This window comes from Hippocampus bargibanti, linkage group LG01 (assembly GCF_051943395.1).
Source record: "Hippocampus bargibanti isolate YZ-2025 linkage group LG01, ASM5194339v1, whole genome shotgun sequence".
Lineage (NCBI taxonomy): Eukaryota > Metazoa > Chordata > Actinopteri > Syngnathiformes > Syngnathidae > Hippocampus > Hippocampus bargibanti.
Genome location: NC_142734.1, coordinates 22,449,373 through 22,476,729, shown reverse-complemented (window position 1 = coordinate 22,476,729; position 27,357 = coordinate 22,449,373). Strand labels below are relative to the sequence as shown.

At 41.6% G+C, this 27,357-nt stretch overlaps 1 protein-coding gene across 2 annotated transcripts in view; it reads left to right on the top strand.

The window, feature by feature from the left end:
- LOC148903511 (peptidase inhibitor 16-like) overlaps nt 1–22,898 on the top strand; it is a 40,099-nt gene extending 17,201 nt beyond the window's left edge. Inside the window, exons 4-7 of one of the 2 annotated variants that reach the window (XM_089003977.1) lie at nt 1,863–1,972; nt 2,725–2,816; nt 8,119–8,250; nt 22,308–22,898. In XM_089003977.1, the coding sequence (XP_088860103.1) occupies nt 1,863–1,972; nt 2,725–2,816; nt 8,119–8,250; nt 22,308–22,624 (651 nt within the window). In that variant the 3' untranslated portion in view covers nt 22,625–22,898. Of the gene's footprint in view, nt 1–1,862; nt 2,576–2,724; nt 2,817–8,118; nt 8,256–22,307 lie in introns of those variants that run through there. The other variant, XR_016115935.1, reaches the window with a different exon arrangement.
- Nucleotides 22,899–27,357: the final 4,459 nt, after the last annotated feature.

Sequence of the window (27,357 nt, the reverse complement as noted above, 5' to 3'; positions counted from 1 at the left end):
GGTGAATCTCTTTTAAGTAATTAATCACCAGCGAATTTAGTTACATTTACCTTGCCAATTTCCATCCAATTCAAGATAAATGTTCCATTTCCAAATTTAGCCTAATTCACTGACTATTTTATGTAATTAACCTATTCGCGAATGAATCAATTTTCCGATCTCAGAATGCGGCTGTGAATTCACCCCCACCCCCCTCTTACGGGCAGAGAAGAGAGGAGGAAGGAGTGGGCTGTCCGCTTTCTCTGCTGGCAGACCACCCCCTTTGTCTTATCGAACGCGTACATAAACAACAATACACGAAAGCACACAATGCAACATAAAAAGACGACAGACAAAGAACACGAAAGGGGAGACAAAAAGACACACACAAAGATGGCTCCCCCAAACGCCCCTCAGTCGACCACCCTCTGTCCCCTAGAAACCCCGTGGCACTGCATCGCTAGCAAAGCTGACCACGCGCTCATGTTGGTGAATGCATTAATGTTACGGTAATCCACGATCTATTGCAGCTGTAATTAAACAAAAAAGGAGCACATAATCCCCTGGGTCAAAATTAATAAATTTTCCAATTTTTCAATGTTTTTTTCCCAGTCCTCGCACTCGAATTTCCAGAACCTCATCCCTTCTGAAGAATCCCCTTCTGGAACTTTCCCGGTCTAACAATACGGCTGCCGGAGGCGAGGAAGCAGACACTATCTCGACCCGAAATGGTGTTAATCAGTCACGTACGAACACTTCGTACATAGGCTCGAATGAGGATGCTCCGCCTTGACCCGATCGAAATTCGGATTACAAGCCTGAGTTACGCAGATTAACCGTAAACAGAATTACTTTTGGCCGAAAGAATCCCACAATACATTCACTCAACATAGCTGCATGCTAGCGGCACTCACCCGTGAAGCATTCCTGAGAGACGCACACCAGAAGGGAGGGGCTGCCCACTCGAACACGCTCAAAAAACACAGGGCCCACACCACCCCCCTCCCGAAGCCATCAGCTAGGACCCGGAGTTTTTTCGCCACCAAATGTTGGATTAACTGCTAATTGTTGTTCTTTCTGGTTCATTGCTACGGGTGTTGATGGAAGAGGATGGTTTCATCATCAGGGAGCCAAGTGTAGAACAGAAAGTTAGTTTAATCTTGAAGAGAGTGGAGACATCGCGGGGTCGGCGAAGGAGGAAGCATGGCGAGAGAGAGAGAGAGAGAGAGAGAGAGAGAGAGAGAGAGAGAGAGAGAGAGAGAGACTGCGGGGAGTATTTATGCGGCGCACAGTGTATGATGCGATAGGATGTGACGTAATGTAAATGCGACACCATGTAAAGAAAGGCAAGATATGACGTATCAAGATGTCCAAATGTAAACAAAGATTACAGAGCGATGTTTAGAGATGTTTGTATGGCGAATTACCCCAACAGAATGACTTTGTGAGGTCCGGGTAACTCCAGATAAGGAGTGAGGACCACTACACATAGGTCAGTATACAAACGCACGCACACACTCATATACGACTTGGAATTGAAGCGGATTTATGTGGGACAGGAGATGTGAGACAATCTCTCTTCGTCAATGGATGCTACAGCTGCGTGTTTGTTTTCAACATTTAACTTGTGGTCGACGTGCACATTCCACCATGATGTCCCATATCCACTGGTGAAGAGATGCTTTGATCCTCTCCTCTTTCACCTGGAACTGCCTTGTGTAACAAAGAGGGTACAGAAAGTGCTTAAGAATGAATGACTCTCTGTGTCTCTGTGTTGTCATGTTATTTGTTATGTAGTTTTTGTAGTTTTCACATTGACTTGTGTTGCCGCATTGTTGGACAGTGTGAGTATGGAACTGTGCGACTTTGCGTTGATTTTGCAGATGGTGTGGTCCGATACTCACAGGGTGGGCTGTGCCGCCCACCTGTGTGACAACATGGAGGGCCTGGCATGGGAGAAGATCTCTTTCCTGGTGTGCAACTACTACCCAGCGTCAGTGCTAACTTCTCTAGATTCCTCCAGCTAATGCTAATGCTATAAACAGCACCAAATTACTTTTTCAACATTACTCTCGCTAAGACGATTGCTAATAATGGTGATCTGGCTGGCTATCTAGCTGGCTACCTAGCTGCCTATCTATTAGGTAGCTGGCTAGCTCTGTAGCTGACTATCTATTACTGTAAAAGTATCCTAGAGAGTTTTGAAAGGCGCTCAGAACTTAAATGTATTATTATTATTATTATTATTATTATTATTATTATTATTATTAGTTATTTATTGGTTATTTATTAGTTTGCTAATCTGGCCAGCTATATAGCTGGATACCTTGCTACATATCTCTTTGATATCTATTTGCTAACTAGCTATTTAGCATGCTACCTAACTAGCTATCTATTTGCTATCTATTAGCTATTTATCTAGCTAGCTAGCTGTTAGTTATGTATTAGCTAGCTGGCTCGCTTTCTATCTATTTGAGTTATTTAGACGCTAAAGATGGAGGACACTGATTTGCTGTGGCGACCCCTTGAAGGGAAAAGCTGAAAGGAAAAGAAGAAGAAGACGCTAATGGGAACTAACACGAAATATTCAAGTCAAGTGAGTGAAGAACGCTGTTTGTATAGCACTGCCACTGATTTGCGTGTGTGTGTGTGTGTGTGTGTGTGTGTGTGTGTGTGTGTGTGTGTGTGTGTGTGTGTGTGTGTGTGTGTGTGTGTGTGTGTGTGTGTGTGTGTGTGTGTGCGCAGAGGAAACTTTGAAGACGAGCGGCCTTATGTGGAAGGAGACTCTTGCTCCCGATGTCCAGAAAAACTTCAAAAATGTGAAAATAACCTCTGTGGTATGACAAGACCAAGTGTTGCTAACTGCTAACACACGCACGCAGACTTTGTAGACGTATCCAGAATTCAACTCACACATTTCCTGATACATGTTCCTTTCATTATCTGACCACATGAACACATTGACTGGCAGACACATTGACTGGCAGACAATGTGCAAAAAAAGTTTCCACTCCAGTGTCAGGGTTTTTGTCATTGTCACTCGAATTCCAGGACCCACAGAATATTGAGTTTTAGGACGACATTTAATGCAGCGTAAGAAACCTTAGACTCACTTCTTTGAACAGAAAAAAAGAGATGAAAATGTTTCTTCAGCCGTCTGCTGGATCTCTTTCAAGGTGACCTTTTGCTTCTCGTCCGAGAAGCTTCCTCAGCAAACCCAAATTTGCTGGTAGCTCTGGCCCTATACAGTGAGACCTCAACTTACAAACACCTTATCTTACGAACTTTTCGTCTTACGAATGTCAAATTTATGAACTTCAATCTTATAATAAGCACTATTTTCATAATACACACCCACCACGGCTGGTGGAGTAATCTTCGGCGGAAGAACACCAAACTACACGACCTTCGGATCTGGCGGAGTGATCTTCGGCGGAAGCACACGACCGAACAGCGTTCCAGTCGGCGCTACTTTCCACACCCGCTCTCATTGAATGCACACGTCGGTCGCCTACTTGGAGCTTTTTTGCTAATAATTTTACTATGATGGGACCGAAAAAAACCACCACAGGCTCATGTTCAGCCCAAGAAGACACAAAATAAAATCACCGTCGCTGAGAAGGAGATAATTGAAAAAGAGGTTTTCAATCAGAAAAAAATGATGAGTCTCCAAAGAAAAAAGAAGAGAAGCCACTCCAGAGGTTAAATTACCAACAGTCCTTACGGAAGGTGACTCTCCTTCCATAAGCCATCAACGACTATCAAAAAGGTAAATAAAACTTTATTTTACAGCATGGTTTATTTCTTTAATTACAGTCCACATGTAATGTGCCTCTCTTTCCAAACAGCAATTACCTTTGACCTTCGACCTCCAACGCCATTCCATCAAGCCATCAATGACCATCACGAATGTAAATAAAGTGACTTTATGATACAATGCAGTGTATTTCTTTCATTACAATACAAAAGCACATTTATTATACATAGAATAAGGTATGTTGTGTGTAGTTTTAAGGCTTATTTAGTTGAAATGTATATTTTATGGAAACCCGGGAACTGATTATTCCCATTTTAATGGTATCCTATGGGAATTTTTTTGGGAGATACACACTTTTCGCCTTACACACTCTGTCTGGGAACCAATTAAGGTCGTAAGTTGAGGTCTGACTGTATATATATATATATATATATACAGTAAAGTCTCGTTATATCGATATCGGATATATCGATAGTCCCGGTTATATCGATACTATTTCTATGCACGCACGGAGAAAATTACATGCAAACAGGGTCGGATATATCGATAGTCCCGGTTATATCGATATTGTTTCGGACTCCCTTGAATATCGATATAACGAGACTTTACTGTATATATAGCTCATGTATTTTGTTTTTCTACTTTCATTCCTTTCATCACTTTGCTGCTGTGAAATGTACATTTCTCCACTGTGAGACTAATAAAGGCAAATCCAATCCAATCCAATCCAATCCAATCCAATCTGCGATTGGCTGGCAACCAATTCAGGGTGTCCCCCGCCTCGTGCCCGAAGACAGCTGAGATAGGCTCCAGCAACCCCCGCGACCCTAATGAGGAATAAGCGGTACGGAAAATCAGATGATATATATATATATATATATATATATATATATATATATATATATATATATATATATATATATATATATATATATATATATATATATATATATATCCGTGCAAAACTCCTCACCATGCACGGAGGGTTCCATCCCAAGTCCAGCACCCTGAGACTGTACACAAGCCGTAAGGAAGGACTAGTGAGTGTGAGAGCCACTGTCCAGGATGAAACATCCAAGCTCCATGAATACATCAAAGAGAAGGCTCCAACGGATGATGTACTCAGAGAATGTCTCAGTCAATGGGGAACAGAGGATGAGGTGCTGGAAGAGGGACAATCATGGGAGGAATAGCCCCTACACGGGATGTACCACCGAACCATAGCAGAAGTGGCTGATCTCAAGAAGTCCTATCAGTGGCTAGAGAGGGCTGGCCTAAAGGACAGCACAGAGGCACTCTTCCTGGCTGCCCAAGAGCAGGCCCTGAACACCAAAGCCATAGAGGCAGGGATATACCACACCAGACAAGACCCAAGGTGTAGGTTGTGCAAAGAGGCACCTGAGACAATCCAACACGTAACTGCAGGGTGTAAGATGCTGGCAGGGAAAGCCTACATGGAGCGCCATAACCAGGTGGCTGGCATAGTCTACCGAAACATCTGTGCGGAGTATGGACTGGAAACCCCAAGGTCAAAATGGGAAACACCTCCCAAGGTGGTGGAGAATGACCGAGCAAAAATCCTGTGGGACTTCCAGATACAGACTGACAAGATGGTAATGGCCAACCAACCAGATATCGTGGTCATAGATAAAGGGGAAAGGAAAGCCGTTGTTGTGGATGTAGCGGTCCCGAGTGATGAAAGAAGGAACATGAGAAAATCGAGAAATACCAAGGGCTCAGAGAGGAGCTGGAGAGAGCCTGGAAGGTAAAGGTGACAGTCGTGCCTGTGGTGGTCGGAGCACTTGGGGCAGTGACCCCCAAACTCGACGAGTGGTTGCAACAGATCCCGGGAACAACATCGGATATCTCGGTCCAGAAAAGCGCAGTGCTGGGAACAGCACGGATACTGCGCAGAACCCTCAAGCTTCCTGGCCTCTGGTAGAGGACCCGAGCTGAAATGGGGACAGACACCACCCATGGTGGGTGAGACGAGGAGAGAGAGAGAGAGATTTATATATATATATATATATATATATATATATATATATATATATATATATATATATATATATATATATATATATATATATATATATACAGTAAAGTCTCGTTATATCGATATTCAAGGGAGTCCGAAAAAATATCGATATAACCGGGACTATCGATATATCCGACCCTGTGTTTGCATGTAATTTTCTCCGTGCGTGCATAGAAATAGTATCGATATAACCGGGACTATCGATATATCCGATATCGATATAACGAGACTTTACTGTATATATATATATATATATATATATATATATATATATAAATCTCGTTATATCGATATTCAAGGGAGTCCGAAAAATTATCGATATAACCGGGACTATCGATATATCCGATATCGATATAACGAGACTTTACTGTATATATATATATATATATATATATATATATATATATATATATATATATATATATATATATATATATATATATATATATATATACCTTCACTCAATCGCCATGGTGGTGGTGTGAGGTTTAATTTGAATCGTGCTTACAACAGACTTCTTAGATCGTTACCATGTAGGCTTAATCATGCTGATGATACCAGGGCGAATGGGACAATCAGGGCCACTCATAGACCATAAGCAGTCAGGACAAAAGAAGTAATCAGTGTAGCCTCAGGGAATAGTCCTCTTCTCCCGCCAACCTTAGAGCAGGGACCTATCAAAGCGGAGGTCTGGCACCGCCGCCTCTGGACAGTAGAGATATTTATATTGGGCCAGAACTACCAGCGAATTTTAGTTCGCTGACGAAGCTTCTCGGATGAGAAGCGAAACGTCTTGAAAGAAGTACAGATGACGGCTGAAGAAACCTTTTCATCGATGGACCACCCCTGTACCACTCAGATCTTACACAGAAGAAAAAAAGGGTTAATTCTGAAATGATATGGGACTGGAGTTATATGAGCTTGAAATAAATAAGTGAAGCTGTACAGATGCAGACAAATGCTGCCTTCTTGTGGAAGGGAAAAACATTGCCAGAGGCTTGACCAGCGGTTTATCGGGACCCTCGCAAGGAAAAACAAAACCTGAACAGGGATCGGCGTTCCACGTCATACTTTTAATTACTGAATAAATTCGGGAATGGCAGTGAATAGGTTAAGTACAACTTGATTGGATTATATTGCACAATGAATAATGCCACGGCATTACACACTATTATCTGATTATCTGATCTGATTATCTGATATCTGATTATTATCATTATCTGATTAGAAAGCAGATTATGGTGCCTACGGTAGCACATTTTTAACTGTGGTAAATTCAATATTACAGTATTTGACCATTATGTGTAGCATTTCAAAAAGACACGGTTACTTCATACAGTGATACCTCAGTTTACGAACTTAATTGTTTCCCAGAAAGTGTGTGTACGGCAAAATGTGTTTCTTCCAAACATTAATTGCCCATGGGAAACCATTAAAAATGAGAATAATCCGTTCCCAGCTCCCCATAAAACACAATTTTCTGCTAAATAAGCCTTAAAACCACACAAAATATACCTTATTTTTTGTATAATAAATGTGCTATTGTATTGTAATTCAAGAAATACGCTGGCCTGTATATAATCACCTTTGTGATGGTCGTTGATGTCCTTGCCTCTTGATGATATTCTTGTGAAGTTGCCGTGCTTTCTGGGCGATAATAACCTCACTCACACTGTACCCTGCTAACTGCTTTTCGTTCATCCAAATCAACAGAAGTTTTTCAACCTCCTCTATTGCCTGAGACCGTTGCTTAGACCACACAGAAACACCCTTAGACACACGTGGCAATGGTCGACTTAGCGTCCTGGTACTGGGACGCTAAGTCACACAAACTGCGAGACTAATAAAGGCAAATCAAATCCAATCCAATACAAACGCATACCTCCTTGGTGTTTTTTTTTTTTGTGGGGTCTTTTTCAGTCTCATAATAGCAAAAATACTCCACTCGATAATAAACCATGTCTGCACTCAAAGGAATGTGGAATGGAAAACTAGTCCGCTAGCCAATTGGACCAATTGGTTTGGTGTCCATCCGCCAAAAACTAGTCTGCCAGCCACTGTGGCGCTCCGTGTGGTTTTATTCGTCTGCTGAAAACTAGTTTGTCTGCCAAGACTATATGCTTGCGAATTTAATGTTTATAATGCAAAAAGTTCGTGAGCTAAAGCGTTCGTAAGCCGAGGTATCACTGTATTTATAATGATAATATATTTTTATTTCTGTAATATTTATCTGATGATGTTGGAAACTTGCTTGGTGAAATGTGTCAGCGATGTCATCTTTCGTCACTGAAAACAAAATGACAGTGAAAGCCAATAACATGTTAATTTGGTGGCTGCTTTGTAGTTCCCGACATGGACGACAACGAGGGTGAGGGTGGAGAGGAGGAAGAAGAGGAACAGCCTATGTTTCTTCTTCCTCCCACAAAGGTGGAGTCATGCCACGAAGGAGATGTCACCACCAGAACCAGCAGAACTAGTAAGAACCCCCGTCTGACTCTGACCCTCACCTTTCTCATGAACACCTTGAAGCAGTCCTTCGTACCTTTGTAGTCACATTTCGACTCCATGACTGTCAAGCGCTTGACTTTGGAGTCAGCCAATCAGAATCAGAAAGCCTTTAATAGTCCCACAATGGGGAAATTTGCGTCTCTAGCTGGTCCAGAATGCTGCTGCTGGCCTCTTGACTGCTACTTGTAAGAGGGAGCATGCAACTCCTACTCTGGCATTGCTTCACTGGCTCTGTAACTATCCCTGGTCATTGGTGACGCCTCATAATTGATGTCCAAAAAAACTAAAATACTACATTTAAAACAACAATCGACATGACTACAATATGGTCAACAAGACATACAATAAATGAGTAAATGAATAACGTACTGTGTGCACCTTGTGATAATAATAATAATAATAATAATAATAATAATAATAATACCCGCAAGTAACTCAAATAAAAAAGAGTTTTATTATATAGTACATTTTATTTATTTCATTACAATACAATAGCACATTTAACAGTGTCTGAAAGTCATGACAAAAAGTTAGCGGACACCCGGGCAGACAACCCTGAAAAGTTGCCTGCCCGGCCATAAAGTTGCCTGCCCCGTTTTTCACAACTTGAAACAGAATAAGACGACTAATTGCAAAAAAAAAAACATTGTTGTGAAGTATAACAGATTTTTTTTAATTAAGGAAGTACCTACCGAAAATGCTCCCTTGCTGAAGATTTTGTTGCAGTTGTTGTTTATCGTCATGGTGCACAATGCAATTGTTGCATTGTCTGCTCAAAGCCACGTGCAATCCTCTTTCTAAGCGGCTTTCAAGACTCTCAAGTACACTTTACAGTCACGGTATAGTCCGAAGCACGAAACAGGCTTCTGATTGGCTGCCGTGCCGAGTATACAAATTGCCAAACGAACGCTCGTTTTTGCATACTCAGCACGGCAGCCAATCAGAAGCCTGTTTTGTGCTTCGGACTACACCATGACTGTAAAGTGTACTTGACAGTTTTGAAAGCCGCTCAGAAAGAGGAGTCCATGTGGCTTGTAGTGGTTTGCTTGTAGCGGTTTGCTTGTAGCGGTTTGCTTGTAGCTTTTGTTTTATTGAATAAAACAAACGTTTGATTTGAAAAAAAAATATTGAAGAAGTTGTCGGCCACCTGGGTCGAGACGTTTTGAAAGTTGTACGGCTGATGTAAAAGTTGTATGCCCTGGGCGTCCGGGCAGACATTATTTCAAACACTGTATTTATTATACATAAATTAAGGTATATTTTGTGTAGTTTTAATGCTTATTTCATAGAAAATGATGTTTTATGGGGATCTGGAAACGGATTATTCTCATTTTAATGGTTTCTTATGTGAAATTAATGTTTGGAATACACACTTTTCACTGGACACACTTTCTAGGAACCAATTAAGTTCATAAGATGAGGTCTCACTGTAATAATCATAATAGTCAAAATCGTAAATAATTTTGAATATAAAAATGGACAATTTCCAAAATCTCTATGTAAACCAAAAGTAGCCAAATCGTAATAACGTTGAATAGACTGTCGTTCTCTCACGCAATTTCTCTCGTTTTGTCTCTTGCGGTTTCCCTTCGCACATCGAAACAAGGAATCGGTACTGATCCATGACAAAATATTCCAAATGAAGTATTGAGGAGGATATTGTAGAAAACAAAACAGACATGAAGGTTCACATAGAAACATTAATCACCTTTACAAAAGGACAGTTTCTACCAAAAGCTGTCAGGAGACTCAACTCCCTCCCAGCCCTGCCCCCCCTGCCCCTTCCCACTGCCACATTCACCCAACTCTGAGTACACGCTACATGCTGTACTATCATCCTGAACTCTATTTTTTCTGCAAGACCTAACTTCAACCTTTTTTTGTTTTTGCATTACTACACTATGTCACTTTACATACAACACTAGCTCACTTTACATTCACATATTACATGTATTGTCTGTTGTCAATTGTCTATCTTTTTTAACCACAATTTAAGTGCCTTGCACGCGTGGACAGTCGTTTCATATGTGCTGTATGTCATGCATATTACAATATTTGACAATAAAGCTGGCTTTGACTTTGATAAGCCCAAATAAATGATGCTTTTGTTGTCATGGCAACTAATGACTTGGTGCCTGCTATACATTTTAGAGTTCTTTTCTAGATCTTATTTGTATTTAAATCTTGAAATGGCCTGGCTCCTCCTTACCTCTTGGAGCTCATCCACCTCTACACACCTTTTGAATGGTACTCGTCAGAGGGAGCACATAGCATAACTCCTACTCTGTCAACCCTTCACTGGCTCCTGAATCTGAAATAGTAATATTTACTATGAAACTCTAAAATGTATCAGGAGTTCTGATACATTTTAGAGTTCTTGTCAAGGTCCTAATTTGTTTTCAAATCTTTAAATGGCCTCACTCCTCCTTACCTCCTCAAGCTCATCCACCCCTACACACCTTTTGACGTGTACTCGTAAGAGGGAGCACATTCTGTAACTCCTACTCTGGCAACCCTTCACTGGCTCCTGATACATTTTACCGTTCTTTTCAAGATCTTCTTGTTTGTCTTCAAATCTTGAAATGGCCTCTCCAAGCTCATCCATCCATACAGACCTTCCTGACACCTAGAAGTACCAAGAACTAATCGGAGGGTCCGAGAGGATGGAGACTTTTCCGTTTCTCTGGAATGAGCTGCCACTGAAAATTCACCACTTCGGCGCCGACCACGTCTTTCTCTTGATCGTCTTGATCAGGACCTCGTCTCTTGGTCTTATCCTCTCCTGTGAAGTGAGCAAAGAGGACTGCGGCAGTACATATGTGGAATGTACTCCTGTACCTGTATCTGATTCATTTTCTTCCCAGAGCTCACCTTCCCACAATGGGAAGATGAATGGTCTCAGACAGAAATATTGCATGGCAGACCATTGGTCTGCCATGCAATATTTCGAATGGTGTTAAGCCGTTATTAGTGGGTGTTATTCTCATATATAATTTCACCAAAAACAGACATTCCGGTCATGGTTTTCCTGTTGTTTCCATAGTTTTTCTGAGTCTATTTTTAATTGTCTCATTCGTTCGTTCAACTATTCCTGTGCGTCCATATGCGCAGTGGTTTTTTTAGTGTAATACCTAAGTGCTTGGAAATTTGGGTAATTACATCGTTAACGAAATGCGGCCCATTATCACTCCAAATTATTCTCGGTATAACGTGTTCTGGAATAATGTTTGCATAATGCTTTCGCTACTGTTAATGCATCAGAGTTTTTGGAAGGCACAATCTCTACCCATTTGGTAAACGAATCAATTAGCACTAAACAATATTTATAAGAAACACTTGTGCTTAGTTCGATGAAATTCATATGGATCACTTCAAAGGGGTGTGACCCCTGTGGAATTTTTCCTCTTTTTGGTCGTATGTTACTTTGTGGGTTGTGTTTACAGCATATTAAACAACTTCAACAAAAGGTTTTGCATATAAGTTGAAACCTTTGCCTAAATGGAATGTCTTTCCTGCTATAAACACCATCCCACGTGTTGATACATGTAACCTACCATGACTTAAACGAGCAACCATAGGGAACATGTTTCTCGGTTAACATGGCTTATCGTCGATTTTATACAGCCCGTCAACAAGTTTAGCACCATCGGCCAACCACAGATCTTTTTCAGATTTCGTGGCGAACGCTTGCATATCTTTTAAAACTTATGTGGGTATCAGTTCATGCGACTCTAAACTCATATGATTGAGAGTGGTAAGAGCAGCCTTCTTTTCGGCGGCATCTGCTCTAGCGTTGCCTAAACTAATCCTGTCTTTAGCCTTCGTGTGGGCTGCACATTTGCATACAGCCACGTTCTCTGGAAGGAACAACCCTCTTAATGAATCAGCATGTTCAACCGGCTTCCCTGTCGATGTAGTCATCCCTCTACGCTGCCATTGCGCTGCAAAGCAGTAAAGTGTGGAAAACGCATATTGGCTGTCTGTAAATATTGTCACTGTCTCTCCTTTTTCCCATTTGCATGCTTCAGTCAATGCAACAATTTCTGCCGCTTGTGCTGAATAAGTGGTTGGTAATGAACCGTCAGCTATAGTTTTGATGTCTGTCACAACGGCATAACCCACCCGGTTACCCCCTGCATCCGACTTAGATGCAGAGCCGTCAACGTACAGGTGGATACTGCTGTGTCTTTCAAGTCCGGTCGTGGCTTGCAGTTCTCGTTTATTCTGTCAACGCATGAATGTGGTTCTCCGTCAACAGGTACAAGTGTCGACGGGTTAATGCTCTTGCACCTCTCAACTGTGTGGTTGTTCCAGCAGGGTGTCATGACAGACAGGTGTCGTGCTGGTGACAAGAAAGTCATTTTCGTCCCTGTAATCAGTAAGTCAACTGAATGTGGGACCATCAGAGTTGTGGAATTAAAAAGTACATGTTCAGCTGACGACTGAACTGGTAACGCTGCAGCACACCCCGCTCTAACACACGCTGGAAGCGCTGCAGCTACCGGATCATATCTTTTATAATAAAATGCAACTGGTCTCAGTTTTTCTCCATGTTTTTTGTAGTAGGACAGAAGTCATGTATTTGTCTTTGCAGTCGACTGTTTGATAAAAGGTTTGTCATAGTCAGGGAGAGCCAAAACTCTTGTGTTAGCTATCAGATCTTTCAATTCTGTGAAGGCTTTGTCGCCTTCTTCAGTCCACTGAATAGAGTCTTTCAGTGACATTTTGTGTTGGTATATGAGTTTCAATAAGGGTTGGGTGATTTGTGCATAATGCGGAATCCAAGTCCTGCAGTAATTGCATAGTCCTAGAAATGTCATAATCTGTTTCTTTGTCTTTGGCCTAGGGACCTGCAAAATTGCCTGTTTCCTTTTTGTCGTTAGTCCTCGTCCCTGCCCTGACAAAAGATGTCCTAGGAATACAACTTCTTTTTGGCAAAACTGTAACTTTTCCAAAGACGCTTTGTTACCCGTACTCTCTAGATATTGGAACAAAGCGATTGATACAGTCTTGTTTTTGTCTTCAGTCGGTGAGGCAATATAAGATGTCGTCAACGTACAAAAGAATTTGAGAAGTCTCAGGATGTTTAAAGTCAGTGAAAAGTCCTGTGAAAAGTCCTGTGAAAAGAATTTTGGGGTAATGACTGATTCCCCCCAGCAGGAGACATGAGTGCTCCACTTTTCTCCTTTTGGAAAAGCACATCTGATCTTCCACGACAAGCTGCGAAGGGTGGAGGGAAGGGGGAGTAGAGAGAGAAGCCGCAAGGGGAGAAGGGATCTGTGCATAAATCCCCCTCTAACCCCTGACCCCCAGGCTCAATGTCCCCACAGCACAACCTGCCCCCGATTGCAAGGCCACGTGGTACTTCTTTGTCTTTGCAAGCGGAGGAGTCTCATCCTCAGCGTCCATCTTTGAAGACATAGCTGCAATCATAGCTTTCTCATTTTTTTCTAACCATTTCTCGCAAGCAGAAAGTTCTGCTCGAATTTTTTTCCACAGATCTGCCATCTGCAAATGATCCTTTAATTTTTAAGCGTAGCCAGGTTTCCTTCAAAGATTCAACATTCAGAGCGCAATCCATAATTTTGCATCGACCTTTCACAATAAATCTCAGTGTCAGGAAATTTTGTAATCATATATTCAGTATTGTAAGGCAGCCCCCACCTGATTTATTGCTCCTCCAAGCTGCTGGGCAGGCAGAAACACACTCACACACATGTACACGCATACACACACATACATGCACACACACACACACACAGGCGCACGCGCAGCTCAAGCTCCAAGAGGTCCAGTGACCCAGGCCCCCTGCTCTTTTGGCTAGTCGTAAAAATCAACCCCCTCCTGTTCTGCCCTTTGTCTGCCTGAGGCTAGTTATCAGACTTATTTGTCTGTTTTATGAGCATACAAGAGAAGAATAAAAAAAAATACATTCTTCGCTTTGACTAATCCACAGCTGCGGCTGCTTTTTTATGCTAATTAGAAATCATATCCTAATCAGTCTTGGGCTGAATGCAATGCAATGCAAACCAACTCTCTAGCTCCTTGATTCAAAAAAAATCAAAGGCTCCCCGGAATAACTATTCGTCCTCCATGACAATTAGAACTCGAGTTCCTCCTTGAACTTAACTTATTATAAACAGTCACAGGTGTCTCTGAGAATTTTCAATCAGTTGGACAAAAAAAAAATTCTGGCCAGGAAATCTTTATGCATATTTCAATCAATCTATCGTATGCTTAAATCTATCCATCCATCCATTTTCCGTTCCGCTTATTCCTCATTAGGGCCGCGGGGGGTGCTGGAGCCTATCTCTGCTGTCTTCGGGCACAAGGCGGGGGACACCCTGAATTGGTTGCCAGCCAATCGCAGGGCACACAAATACGTACAACAGTCACTCTCACATTCACACCTAGGGACAATTTGGAGTGGTCAATCTGCCTGCCATGAGTGGAGTGAGGGAGGAAACCGGAGGACCCGGAGAAAAACCCACGCGGTTCCCTGGGAGAACATGCAAACTCCACACAGGGAGGCCGGACCGGGACACGAACCGGCGACCTCTGCACTGTGAAGCCGCTGGGACTACCGGGCCGCCCTGCTTAAATCTATTATATATATATATATATATATATATATATATATATATATATATATATATATATATATATATATATATATATATATATATATATATATATATATATATATAAGTTCTTGTGTTCCTTCCTGACAATCCTGACAAATCTCCACTGTGAGACTAATAAAGGCAAATCCAATCCAATCCAATCATATATATATATATATATATATATATATATATATATATATATATATATATATATATATATATATATATATATATATATGCGGGGAAAATATATATATATATATATATATATATGCGGGGAAAATATATATATATATATATATATATATATATATATATATATATATATATATATATATATATATATATATATATATATATATATATATATATATATATATATATATATATATATATAAGAATGAATGACTCTCTGTGTCTTTGTTTTGTCATGTTGTCTTTGTGTTGTCATATTATTTATTTAGTTTTTGTTGTTGTTCTTTTGACTTCAAGACGGCGCCACGAGAGTGGCTGCCTTTCCAGCAGCTCATGTATTTCTTTTTTCTACTTTCATTCCTTTCATCACTTTGCTGCTGTGAAATGTAAATTTCTCCACTGTGAGACTAATAAAGGCAAATCCAATCCAATCCAATCCAATCCAATCATATATATATATATATATATATATATATATATATATATATATATATATATATATATATATATATATATATATATATATATATATATATATATATATATGCGGGGAAAAAATCCCCCCCTCTTTCTTCTCCAGACTGCGTCTGACAGGCAGGTTTCTGCTCCACTGTTAGGTGAGATTTGTGTTGGTCTAAATCAGGGGTCCCCAAACTTTTTCCTGTGAGGGCCACATAACTTTTCCGGTGTCAGTTTGTAACAGAAAAAGTGTGACGATCGTAGGGGAGCTTAAAAAAAATAGTTTTCCAGAAAGCCACACATAACCAAAACCACTTTCCAGGTTCTTTACAGAAAAAAGTCAGGAAACAAATAATAACACTATTAATGAAATAAATAATAACTAAATAACCTTTTCTGAGTTATTCACAGAAAATAAATCAGGAAATAAATAACACTATTTATGAAATAAATAATAACTAAATAACTCTCTGGGTTCTTCATTGAAAAAAGCCATGGAACATTAACTTTCTGTTGTGCCATGCAAAATCTTAACAGATAAAAGTTTAGCTCAGTTGTCAGAGCAGAATCTCTCTGACACATATAAGCAGTTTCTTAAAGTTCTTGTGTTCCTTCCTGACAATCCTTTTGTACTGCACTGCAGGTTAAATACACTGCATTCTGAATCAATTTTTCTCTTACCTAACCTTTTCGCCATTATTCCGTTCACTCTTTGACAGGGAGGTTTAAAGAGAAAACGGGTCTGGGACCAAAATAGAGCTCACACTTTTTCAGCATACGAGCTACTTAGAAAAACAACCAAGTCAAAATGATCTACCCACGACAAAAATGCAAAACATAATTATTTTCAAATGTTTTAAGGATTCTTTGTATGTACAATGTATGTTGATGTACCTTGCATAACCGAATAAGCCAATATTGCACAACACACATAATAACTACATATACATAACTTGAGAGTTTTGAAAGGCGCTTAGAAATTAAAGTTATTATTAATAACTAACTATTAACATTTTTTGTAATTACCTGAGTTTACTTTGATGACTTGCACTGAATTGAATCAGCCAGGGAGGCATAGTCCGTACAGTAGCTGCTGACAGCCAGCCTCAAGCACATTTCCAAATGTTCATCAGTCATGGTGGAACGGTATTTGGACTTCATGATCTTCATGTAGGAAAAGGCTGACTCACATAAATAAGTGGAGCCGAATAATGCAGTCAAGGAGGTAGCACATTTCCTCATGTTGGGGTACTTTGTGAGTAAGTTACAGAACTGTCCATGAGCCCTGGACTTCAGCAGTGAGAACACTCACAATCTCAGATGTCTTTCCACATTTGCTGGGTTAAATCCTCAGCCGTGGCTTCACAGCGCCGTGGAACTGTATGTCTTGACAGTTGCAGAGCTTTGATTGAAGATAATATCTCTGCCTTATTTTTTAAATTCTCTGAACAAGGAGTCAGCTGATTCAACGAATGCTTCTTTTACCATTCTTCCTTCTTGGAAGGACTTATTTTTAACGATGACGTGACTCACGGGGAACGATGCTTCGGTGGCGGCTTTCACTTTTGAAGTATGTTGAGTGAAAAATGACTGCTGTCCGGACAACTGGGATTTTAGTTCATCCACAGTTCTCTTTCTCAGCTGGCTTTTCGGCGGGAAGTCAATGTCGTATTTTCCATAAACAGTCCGAAAATGCCACTCCACATTTTCCCATTCCGTATGAAAGTAATATGTTTTGCCCCCTTACTTGATCCAGGTTTCTCACTCATTTTGATCACCATATGTTTTAGCAAGGGCTTAAAATCTGAGGCAATTCGCTGACTAGCTTGTAAATTTTGCTGCGTTTAGCGCCGTTGTTTATGCATGCACGGCGACCTAAAGGTAAAAATTCAGTTGTCATCTGAATGGTTGCCCTGTATGTCAATCAAGTGACGGGACGTTTGATAGGCTGACAAATGTCACGCTGCGATCGACCAGTACTACCTCTGCGATCGACCGTTAGATCGCACCCCTGAAATAGAGCGACAAACTGAGCGCACCTGAATGTGCCACCGGACTCCCCTCCACTTCCTCATGCGTCACTTTCTTGTGTCGCGTCGCATTGTGACCGACTCCCTTAGCGTTCTATTGTGAGCAGGCGTGTTTGTATTGTTTAATCACGATTATAACATACATTGATTACATTGATTAAAATAGGAACAGATAATGATCGAAAACCGACCTATGACTTGTAAAATGATTTTGTATTTTTCTGGAGGCCAAATAGGAATAAAATCTGATAGCATCTCTGGTATTGTTTAGGGGCCAAATGTGCCGACGGGTCGGATACGGCCCGCGGGCCGTAGTTTGGTGACCACTGGTCTAAATATTCAATCAGCAGGAAGCAAGGTGATGTATAAAAAGAATATTTATTTATCAGGCAGCTAGAGAATGTTCTTGACGGGAGAGGGAAGACAGTCAAAGAGAGAGAGAAGAGCAAGAGGGAGAGTGCGTCTCAAGCAGAGATAGACAACAGGAGTGATGTCGCTTTGGAAAGGACCTATCATCTGCTAGATACAATCATGAATATTTATATTAGACTGAAACATGATAGCTTAAGGTTTTAACTGAGCTAAGTACATGTGTACTAAACTAGCATATACAAATAGCTAAACTACATACATATATAGACTAATCGAAACGAATAAGTACAAATAAAATAACATGGGATGTTTTTAGGATGAGCATATAACTAGTTGTAACACATACGAAAATTTTTGTCGTAACGTAGTATTCTCTCCAGTTGTACATATCTTGATAGAGCATATACAGTAAAGTCTCGTTATATCGATATTCAAGGGAGTCCGAAAAAATATCGATATGACCGGGACTATCGATATATCCGACCCTGTTTGCATGTAATTTTCTCCGTGCGTGCATAGAAATAGTATCGATATAACCGGGACTATCGATATATCCGATATCGATATAACGAGACTTTACTGTATTTTATGAAATGTTTATTTTTCTGTACAAACCAATACAGGTTACGTATACGAGCGTTAAACATACAGTGATACCTCAGCTTACGAACTTAATTGTTTCCCAGAAAGTGTGTGTAAGGCCAAAAGTTTGTCTTCTGAATATTTATTTCCCATAAGAAATCATTAAAGATGAGAAGAATCTGTTCCCTTGTTCCTATAAAATATAAATTTCTACTAAATGTAGAAAATGCCTTAAAATGTAGCCACAAGGGGGCACAAGCCATTGTCTTATTGTGCCGGTCCCAAGCCTGGATAAATACAGAGGGTTGTGTCAGGAAGGGCATCCGACGTAAAAAAAATTGCCAAAACAAATATACGAATCAAACCTCTGAATCGCATACCGGATCGGTCGAGGCCCGGGTTAACAACGGCCGCCATTGGTACTGTTGACCTTCAGGGTGCCAGTGGAAAATGGACTACTGTTGGTCGAAGAAGGAGAGGAGGTGTGCCTGGAGGAAAAGAGAGAAATGGAATGCCAAGAGTATAGAACTAAGAGTAGGAACTTTGAATGTAGGAACAATGACAGGTAAAGGTACAGAGCTGGTTGACATGATGCAGAGAAGGAAGGTAGACATACTGTGTGTCCAGGAGACCAGGTGGAAAGGGAGCAAGGCTAGAAGCTTAGGGTCAGGGTTTAATTTGTTCTATCATGGTGAAGACAGAAAGAGAAATGGAGTTGGGGTTATCTTAAAAGAGGAGTTTGTTAGGAATGTCTTAGAAGTAAAAAGAGTATCAGATAGAATGATGAGTTTGAAGCTAGAAAATGAAGGTGTGATGTTCAATGTTGTTTGTGGGTATGCCCCACAAGTAGGATGTGATGGAGAAATTTTGGTTGGACTTTGATGAAGTCATACAGGACATCCTGAGAAGTGAGAGGGTTGTAATTGGTGGAGACTTAACTGGACATGTTGGCGCAGGAAACAAAGATGATGAGGAGGTAATGGGCAGGTTTGGACTCCAGATGAGGAACGCTGAAGGACAAATGGTGGTTGACTTTGCTAAGAGAATGGAAATGGCTATTGTGAATACTTTCTTTCAGAAGAGACCTATAAGAGTGGAGGGAGAAGTAAACAGGTAGACTACATTTTGTGTCAACGGCGCCATCTAAAGGAAATCAGTGACTGCAAAGTAGTGGTTGGTGAGAGTGTAGCCAGACAGCATAGGTTGGTGATGTGTAGGATGACGCTGGTAGTGAGGAAGATGAAGAAACCAAAGGCTGAAGTGAGGACAAAATGGTGGAAGTTGAAAAGGGACGAGTGTTGCATGACATTTAGGAAGGAGGTAAGACAAGCACTGGGTGGGCAAGAGGTCCTTCCAGATGACTGGCAAACTACAGCAAACATAATCAGAGACACAGGTCGGAAAGTACTTGGTGTATCGAGTGGGAGAAAGGTAGATAAGGAGACTTGGTGGTGGATTGGGGAGGTGCAGGTGAGATACAGAGAAAGAGGTTAGCAAAGAAGAAGTGGGACATTGAGAGGACGGACGAGAGTAGACAGCAGTACAAGGAGATGCAGCGCACGGTTAAAGTAAAGGTGGCAAAGGCCAAACTAGACGCCTATGGTGACTTGTATGCTCGGCTGGACAGCAAGGGAGGCGAGACTGATCTTTACAGGCTGGCGAGACAGAGAGACAAAGATGGTAAGGACCTGCAGCAGGTTCGGGTGATTAAGGTGAACAGATGCCTGAAGAATGGAGACAAAGTGTACTCATGCCCATTTTTTAGAACAAAGGAGATGTGTAGAGTTGTACTAACTACAGAGGAATAAAGTTGATGAGCCATACAATGAAACTCTGGGAAAGAGTAATTGAAGCTAGACTAGGAGCAGAAGTGAACATTTGTGAGCAGCAGAATGGCTTCATGCCAAAAAAGAGTACAACAGATGCAGTGTTTGCTTTAAAAATGCTGACAGAGAGGTACAGAGAAGGTCAGAAGGAATTGCATTGTGTCTTTGTAGATCTGGAGAAAGCGTATGACAGGGTGCCCAGAGAAGAGCTATGGCATTGCATGAGGAAGTGTGGAGTGACGGAAAAGTATTTCAGAGGAGTGCTGCAAGACATGTATCAACTGTCCAGAGCAATGGAGAGTGTGGAAAAGAGGTGAAGAAGCATGTCCAGGCAGGCTGGAGCGGCTAGAGAAAAATGTCAGGTGTGATGTGTGATAGAAGGGTTTCAGCTAGGATGAAAGGAAAAGTGTATAAAACAGTGGTGAGACCAGCCATGATGTTTGGACTGGAGACAGTGCCACTGAAGAAAAGACAGGAAGCAGAGCTGGATGTAGAGGTTTTCTTTGGGAAGGACCAGGTTGGATAGGATCAGGAATGAGTACATTAGAGGGACAACTCATATTAGAGGCTTTGGAGAGAAAGTCAGAGAGGCCAGACTGAGATGGTTTGGACATGTCCAGAGGAGAGAGAGTGACTATATCGGGAAAAGGATGCTGAGCCTTGAACTGCCAGGCAGGAGACCGAGAGGAAGACCGAAGAGGAGGTTTATGGATGTGGTCAAAGAAGACATGAAGGTAGCTGGTGTGAGAGAAGAGGATGCACAAAACCGTGATATATAGATCACATTGATTCGCTGTGGCGACCCCTGAGGGGAAAAGCCGAAAGGAAAAGAAGACTAAATAAGCCTTAAAATTACACAAATAGACCTTATTTTATATATAATAAATGTGCTATTGTATCGTAATGAAAGAAATAAACTCTACTGTATAATCAAGTCCTTAATCGACCTTTGTGATGGTTGTTGATGTCGTTGCCTCTTGATGATATGCGAGTAAAGTGGCCGTGCTTTCTACGTGATAAGACCCTATCTCACACAGTCCCCTGCTAGCTGTTCATTCAAATCTACAGAAGTTTTACAACCTCTTCTATTGCTTGAGACCGTTGCTTAGACCAGTGTTTTTCAACCTTTTTTGAAGGAGGACATGTTTTTGCGTTGGAATTTTTTTGCGGCACATCACGAACCATCTCGCAGGAAAGAGGCAGTCATCGACATGTTCCCACACGGACTAATATAAAATTACCCTCCCAGTCTTTTCAGCACAGACAGAGGACAATGACATAATATTGGCAGAAAATGATTAAAAATGTTTGTAAAATTTTAAATTTCAAAAAGAGGCATTGGATAGTTTCTCACGGCACACCTGACGATCGCTCACGGCACACTAGTGTGCTGCGGCATAGTGAAAATCACTGGTTTAGACAACACACGCTTGATAACTTCCTTGTTCTTAAGGATCGTAGCAATGGTCGACTTAGCGTACTGGTACTGGGACGCTAAGTCACACAAACGCACACTTCTCCTTCTTCTGCCCGAACGTCATTTCCTTTTGTGTTCTCTTTGGCTGAATACTAGCCTGTGGTAGGGTATTTTTCAATCTCATAATTGCAAAAGTACTCCACTCGATAATCAATAATAGTCTGCCACCCACCGTAGCGCAATTCGACCGTGTGGTTTGGTGTTCTTCCGCCGAAAACTCGTCCGCCAGCCATTGTGGCGCTCTGTGTGTTTCCCGAAAACTAGTTTGTATGCCAAGATTATACTCTGGCAAATTTAATGTTAATTTAATGTCCATTCCATACAAAATATGGCACTGAAGCATACGGATCTTACGGATGACCCTCCGGAACGTATCTCGTTCGTAAATTGGTGAGCATCTGTATTGACCCCCAATCTTCATCCTGATAACAAGACTTTCGAACCTCAATTCCTGTCAGGTGAGGAAGAGGAGGAGACGGAGGAGACGACAGAGGAGACTGAGGATGCTGGTGTTGTTTCTCTGACAACAACAGAGCAACACATGACATCCACTCCGACCCAGCGGAAAGCAGCCATGAGGAAAGAGGAAGATCGGAAAGGAGGACAAGAAGAAACAAGAAGGCGAGCCGTCGGGTGGCCAATCATCCAAATATCTCACCCAGAGCTGACGAGTGACGCTTCCTCGTCATTCTCGTCATCAGCGGAAACAGCATTTCTGCTCATGCTTTTTCCTTTAATCTCCATCTTCTTCATCATCAGTGTGGTGCCGTTGTGAGGATGTGACAGCACACCACACAAAAAGAAAAAAATATACTACAATGATACCTCAGTTTACGAACGTAATTGGTTCCCAGAAAGTGTGTGTAAGGCGGAAAGTGGGTCTTCCAAACATTTATTTCCCATAAGAAACCATTAAAATGAAAATAATCCATTCCCATGTCCCCATAAAACATAATTTTCTATGAAATAACTACACAAAATATACTTTATTTTATGTCTAATAAATGTGCTATGGTATTGTAATTAAAGAAATAAACTGTACTGGATAATCAAGTGGTTTTATTGACCTTTGTGATGGTAGTTGATGGCTTGATGGATTATATTCTTGCGAATTTAATCTTCGTAAGGCGAAAAGTGTGTCTTCCAAATATTTATTTCCCATAAGAAACCATTAAAATGAGAATAATCCGTTCCTATGTCCCCATAAAACAGGAGTCCCCAAACCTTTTCCTGTGAGGGCCACATAACTTTTTCCTTCTGTGATGGGGGGCCGGTGTCAGTTTGTAACAGAAAAAGTGTGACGATCGTAGTGGAGCTTAAAAAATTGTTTTCCAGAAAGCCACAAATAACCAAATAACCCTTCCCAGGTTCTTTACAGAAAAAAGGCAGGAAACAAATAACACTATTAATGAAATAAATAATAACTGAATAACCTTCTCTGAGTTCTTCACAGAAAAAAATCAGGAACTAAATAACACTATTTATGAAAGAAATAATAACTAAATAACTCTCTGGGTTCTTCATAGAAAAACAGGAAATAAATAACACTATTTATGAAATAAACAACAACTAAATAACTCTCTCTGTGTTCTTCATAGAAAAAAAAAGCCATGGAACATTAACTTTCTGTTGTGCCATGCACAATCTTAACAGATAAAAGTTCAGGTCAGTTGTCAGAGCAGAATCTCTCTGACACATATGAGCAGTCTCTTAAAGTTCTTGTGTTACTTCCTTATAATCCTTTTGTAGGTTCCAGTGGGCTTGTAGACCTGCTTGCAGCTCTCTCTCATCAACTTCCCTGTGAAAACCACAAAGGAAGCAGGTTGAGAAAGTGAACTAAGTGATACAGCACCTACAAAGCACAATACATTTCACGACAAGTATGGCTGTAAAGATGGATTTTATCCCAGTAGATTTTATTATGATTATATTTGTTCATGCTCAGAATGACTCATTCAAGTCAGAAAAGTGAGTTTACCTATGTATGTTCATCAGTGTGAACTGTGGGCCCACATCTGGTTGGTGAGAAGTTGAATATCAGGTTCCATTCTAGTTACAGCCAGTCTCAAGCACTGATGCAAATGTTCATCTGTGAATCTTGATATAATCGGAGTTTTCAGCAGTTTCATGCCAGAAAAGGTTTTGTCGCAGATATACGTGCTGCCAAAAATCGTGGACATTTTTATTGCGTGTTTTTTGATGTTTGCATGTGTCATTTGGGAGGGCGGCTTAGAAGTCAATGAGACTGTTGGGCTTGAATGCGTCTTTCAGAACATCACAGTTCTGTAACTCAGGTCCAACTTCTCCATGGTTTGGTACATTTGGTCAAAAATATCCTCTGCCGTTGTAGTCCCTTTGAGACTTTAGAGGGCTGCCAGCTCCTCCCATATCTCAAAGTGTGTGCTAACTCCACAAATAAATATGAGCAGTTGCGAAGTGTGTTGCACGTCCATGCTCTCATCCAGTGCTAATGAAAAAAAGTCAAATGCTGTCGACTTCTGCTGCAGCTTGGCATATACATTACTCCCAATTTCTTCACCGCGTCTGGTGATTGTACTCGCCGACAGACTTACGACATTAAATGCATCTTTCTTCTCGGGACACACCTCCTCCGTGACAGCATCCATACATTTCTTAACAAACTCTCCCTCCGTGAAAGGCTTACCGCTGCTTACTATCAGTTTAGCAACCCGAAAGCTGGCCCGAAAGGATGCCTTGTTTAGCTGAGCTTGGCGTACAAATGTATTCTGCTGAAATAGGAGTCCACTTTTTAGCTTTGAGAGTTGTCTGCTCGTATTTTGCCTTGCAAGCTATCGTACTCGTCTTTGTCACGGGATTCATAGTGTCGGTGAAGATTGTATTCTTTCAATACCGCCACCGCCTCTTGACAGATGAGACAAACTGCCTTTTCTTTGCATTGAACAAAAAAAATAATCGTTTGTCCACTGCAGGTTAAATACCCTGCATTCTGAATCATTTTTTCTCTTCCCTAACATTTTTGCCATTATTCCGTTCTCTCTTTGACAGGAAGTTTTACAAGAGAAAACGGGTTCGGGAACAAATTGAGCGCCAAACTGAGCGCACCTGAATGTACCACCGGACTCCCCTGCACTTCCTCATACGTCACTGTCTTTTGTCGCGTCGCATTGTGACCGACTCCTTTAGCGTTCTATTGTGAGCAGGCATGTTTGTATTGTTCAATCACGATCATAAACAACATGCATTGATTACATTGATTAAAATAGGAACAGCTAAGGATCAAAAACCGACGTTTGACTTGTGAAATGATGTTTTTTCTGGAGGCCTAATTTGAAAAAAATCTGATAGCATCTCTGGGATTGTTCAGGGGGCCAAATGTGCTGACGGGACGGATACGGCCCGCGGGCCATAGTTTGGTGACCACTGCCTTAACCCTTAACCCCTAAACTATCGCCCCTAACCTAAACCGATCCACCGCTGAAAAGGACGCTGTGGTCCTGTTCTCTTTCATTAGAACTGCTTCATGTCACAAAGAGGGTACAGCAAGTGCTGAAGAATGAATGACTCTCCGTCTTTGTGTTGTCATATTTATTTAGTTTTTGTCGGGGTAGGGTAGTAATAGGGTTCAGGTCGCACTAGATAATGAGTCGTGGGGTAAGGCATGCAAGTATACAAGACATTTGCCCCAGGTCTCCAGGGCTGGTGGATGACCCAAGTGTTCATATGTGAATATCTCTCTGGGTCTTAGAGTACGAGTAGACCTTCTTGCCAGCGATTCCATTCCACTTTGTGACTCGGTGTCCGATACCACCAACTCCGCCGGCGCTCCTGCATCACCTCATTATCATCCATTACAGGTTGTTCCGGTCTTCCCTCAGCAGGCAGGGTGTCAGCTGGTGTTGGTTTTGGTAATGATGCTGGTACGACCAATGGAAAAGCTTCCTCTAGCTGCTGCCCATCCTTTGGTTCCGTAGTTTGTGCCTGGGGGTGGAATTCTGATGCTACAGCTCTGAAATTGTGCGGTTCAGGTTGAGACGCCTGATGACTGACTGTCTTCCTTGTATACACAGGTAACCATCGGAGATTGTATGAACATCCCTCCTCTTCATCTGAATATCCAGACTCCTGCCCAACTGCTTCCCTGCTATAAGCCTGTCTGTCTAGCTGTGTTTTCAGTTTATTTTTCACCCTACGGGGCTGTTTAACTGGCAGTTCATTGACAGACAGCAGGAGATTACGGTGCAACACACAGGTAGTTTTGTCTCCGTTCTCTGCCTGAACCTTGTACACTGGTCCACCTCCCACTCTTTCAATGACCCTGTGGACTCTTTCCTCCCAGTAAGCCCGGAGCTTGCCAGGTCCACCTCTCTCAGATAGGTTCCTGACAAGTACACGATCTCCTGGCTGGAGTGCAATGCCTTTAACACCACAGTCATACTAATTCTTCCCTCTTTCAGAGCTCTTTTGACTGTTCTCGGAGGCAATTCTGTAAGCATCTTGCATTCGACAGGCCCACTTACGTGCATATTCCTGTCTGCTTTTTACTTCTTCGTCAGCTGTCAGACCAACAACTAAGTCGATGGGCAACCCGGGAGACCTTCCATAGAGGAGGAAGAATAGTGAATAGCCAGTGGACTCATGTCGTGTACAGTTGTACGCATGAACTACATGAGGCAAATAGTCTTTCCACTCAGCTTTCCTTTCTTCTTGGAGAGTGCGTAGCATCTGTGTTCTATTCAGACGTTCTACAGGGTTGCTCTGCGGATGGTGGTTCGGGAATGCGCAATGCCAGACAACTGTTGAAGCCGCTGGAATAGACTGTTTTCAAACTCCCGACTCATGATGTAGTCTCTCTGGATAAGAGAACTGTTGAATAAAATCACTAAAGATTTTCTCAGCAGCAACCTTGCCTGACTTATTCTTAGTCGGGTAGGCTTGTGCGAAACGAGTAAAGTGGTCTACCAGGATTAGAATACACTCATAGCCTCCTTTACTTGGCTCAAGATGGAGATAATCAATAGAAATAAGCTCAAATGGGGCACTAGTAGTGATGTTGCCCATGGGTGCTTTTTCCAGAATGGTGGGTCATTTCTGTTTAATGCAGGAACACTGGCGAATTACGTAGTTTTCTATTTTGTGCTGCATGAATGGCCAATAGAACCTCTGCCTTGCAAGGTTGATCACCTTGTCAGCTCCGACATGACCCATGTCATCATGCAGGTGTTTGAGCACAGTCGACTTCAGTTTACTAGGGAGAACGAGCTGTTTCCATTTCCCCGCCTGCCTGTATAAAATTCCCTTGTCCAGTTTAAGTGTATTCCATTCGTGTACTAGTCTCCTTGCCTCTGGTCCCATTTGTCTTTTATCTTTGTCGTTGGGGTTCCATCCCCTCCTCTGCAGTGTCATTACCTCATAGATTGATGCATCCCCTCCATGAGCAGCTCTGATATCATTTGGAGTGATAACGGGGACTGTCACCGGAAGAAAATCCTCACCATCAGAGGTGAGTTGCAACACAGCCATCCATGG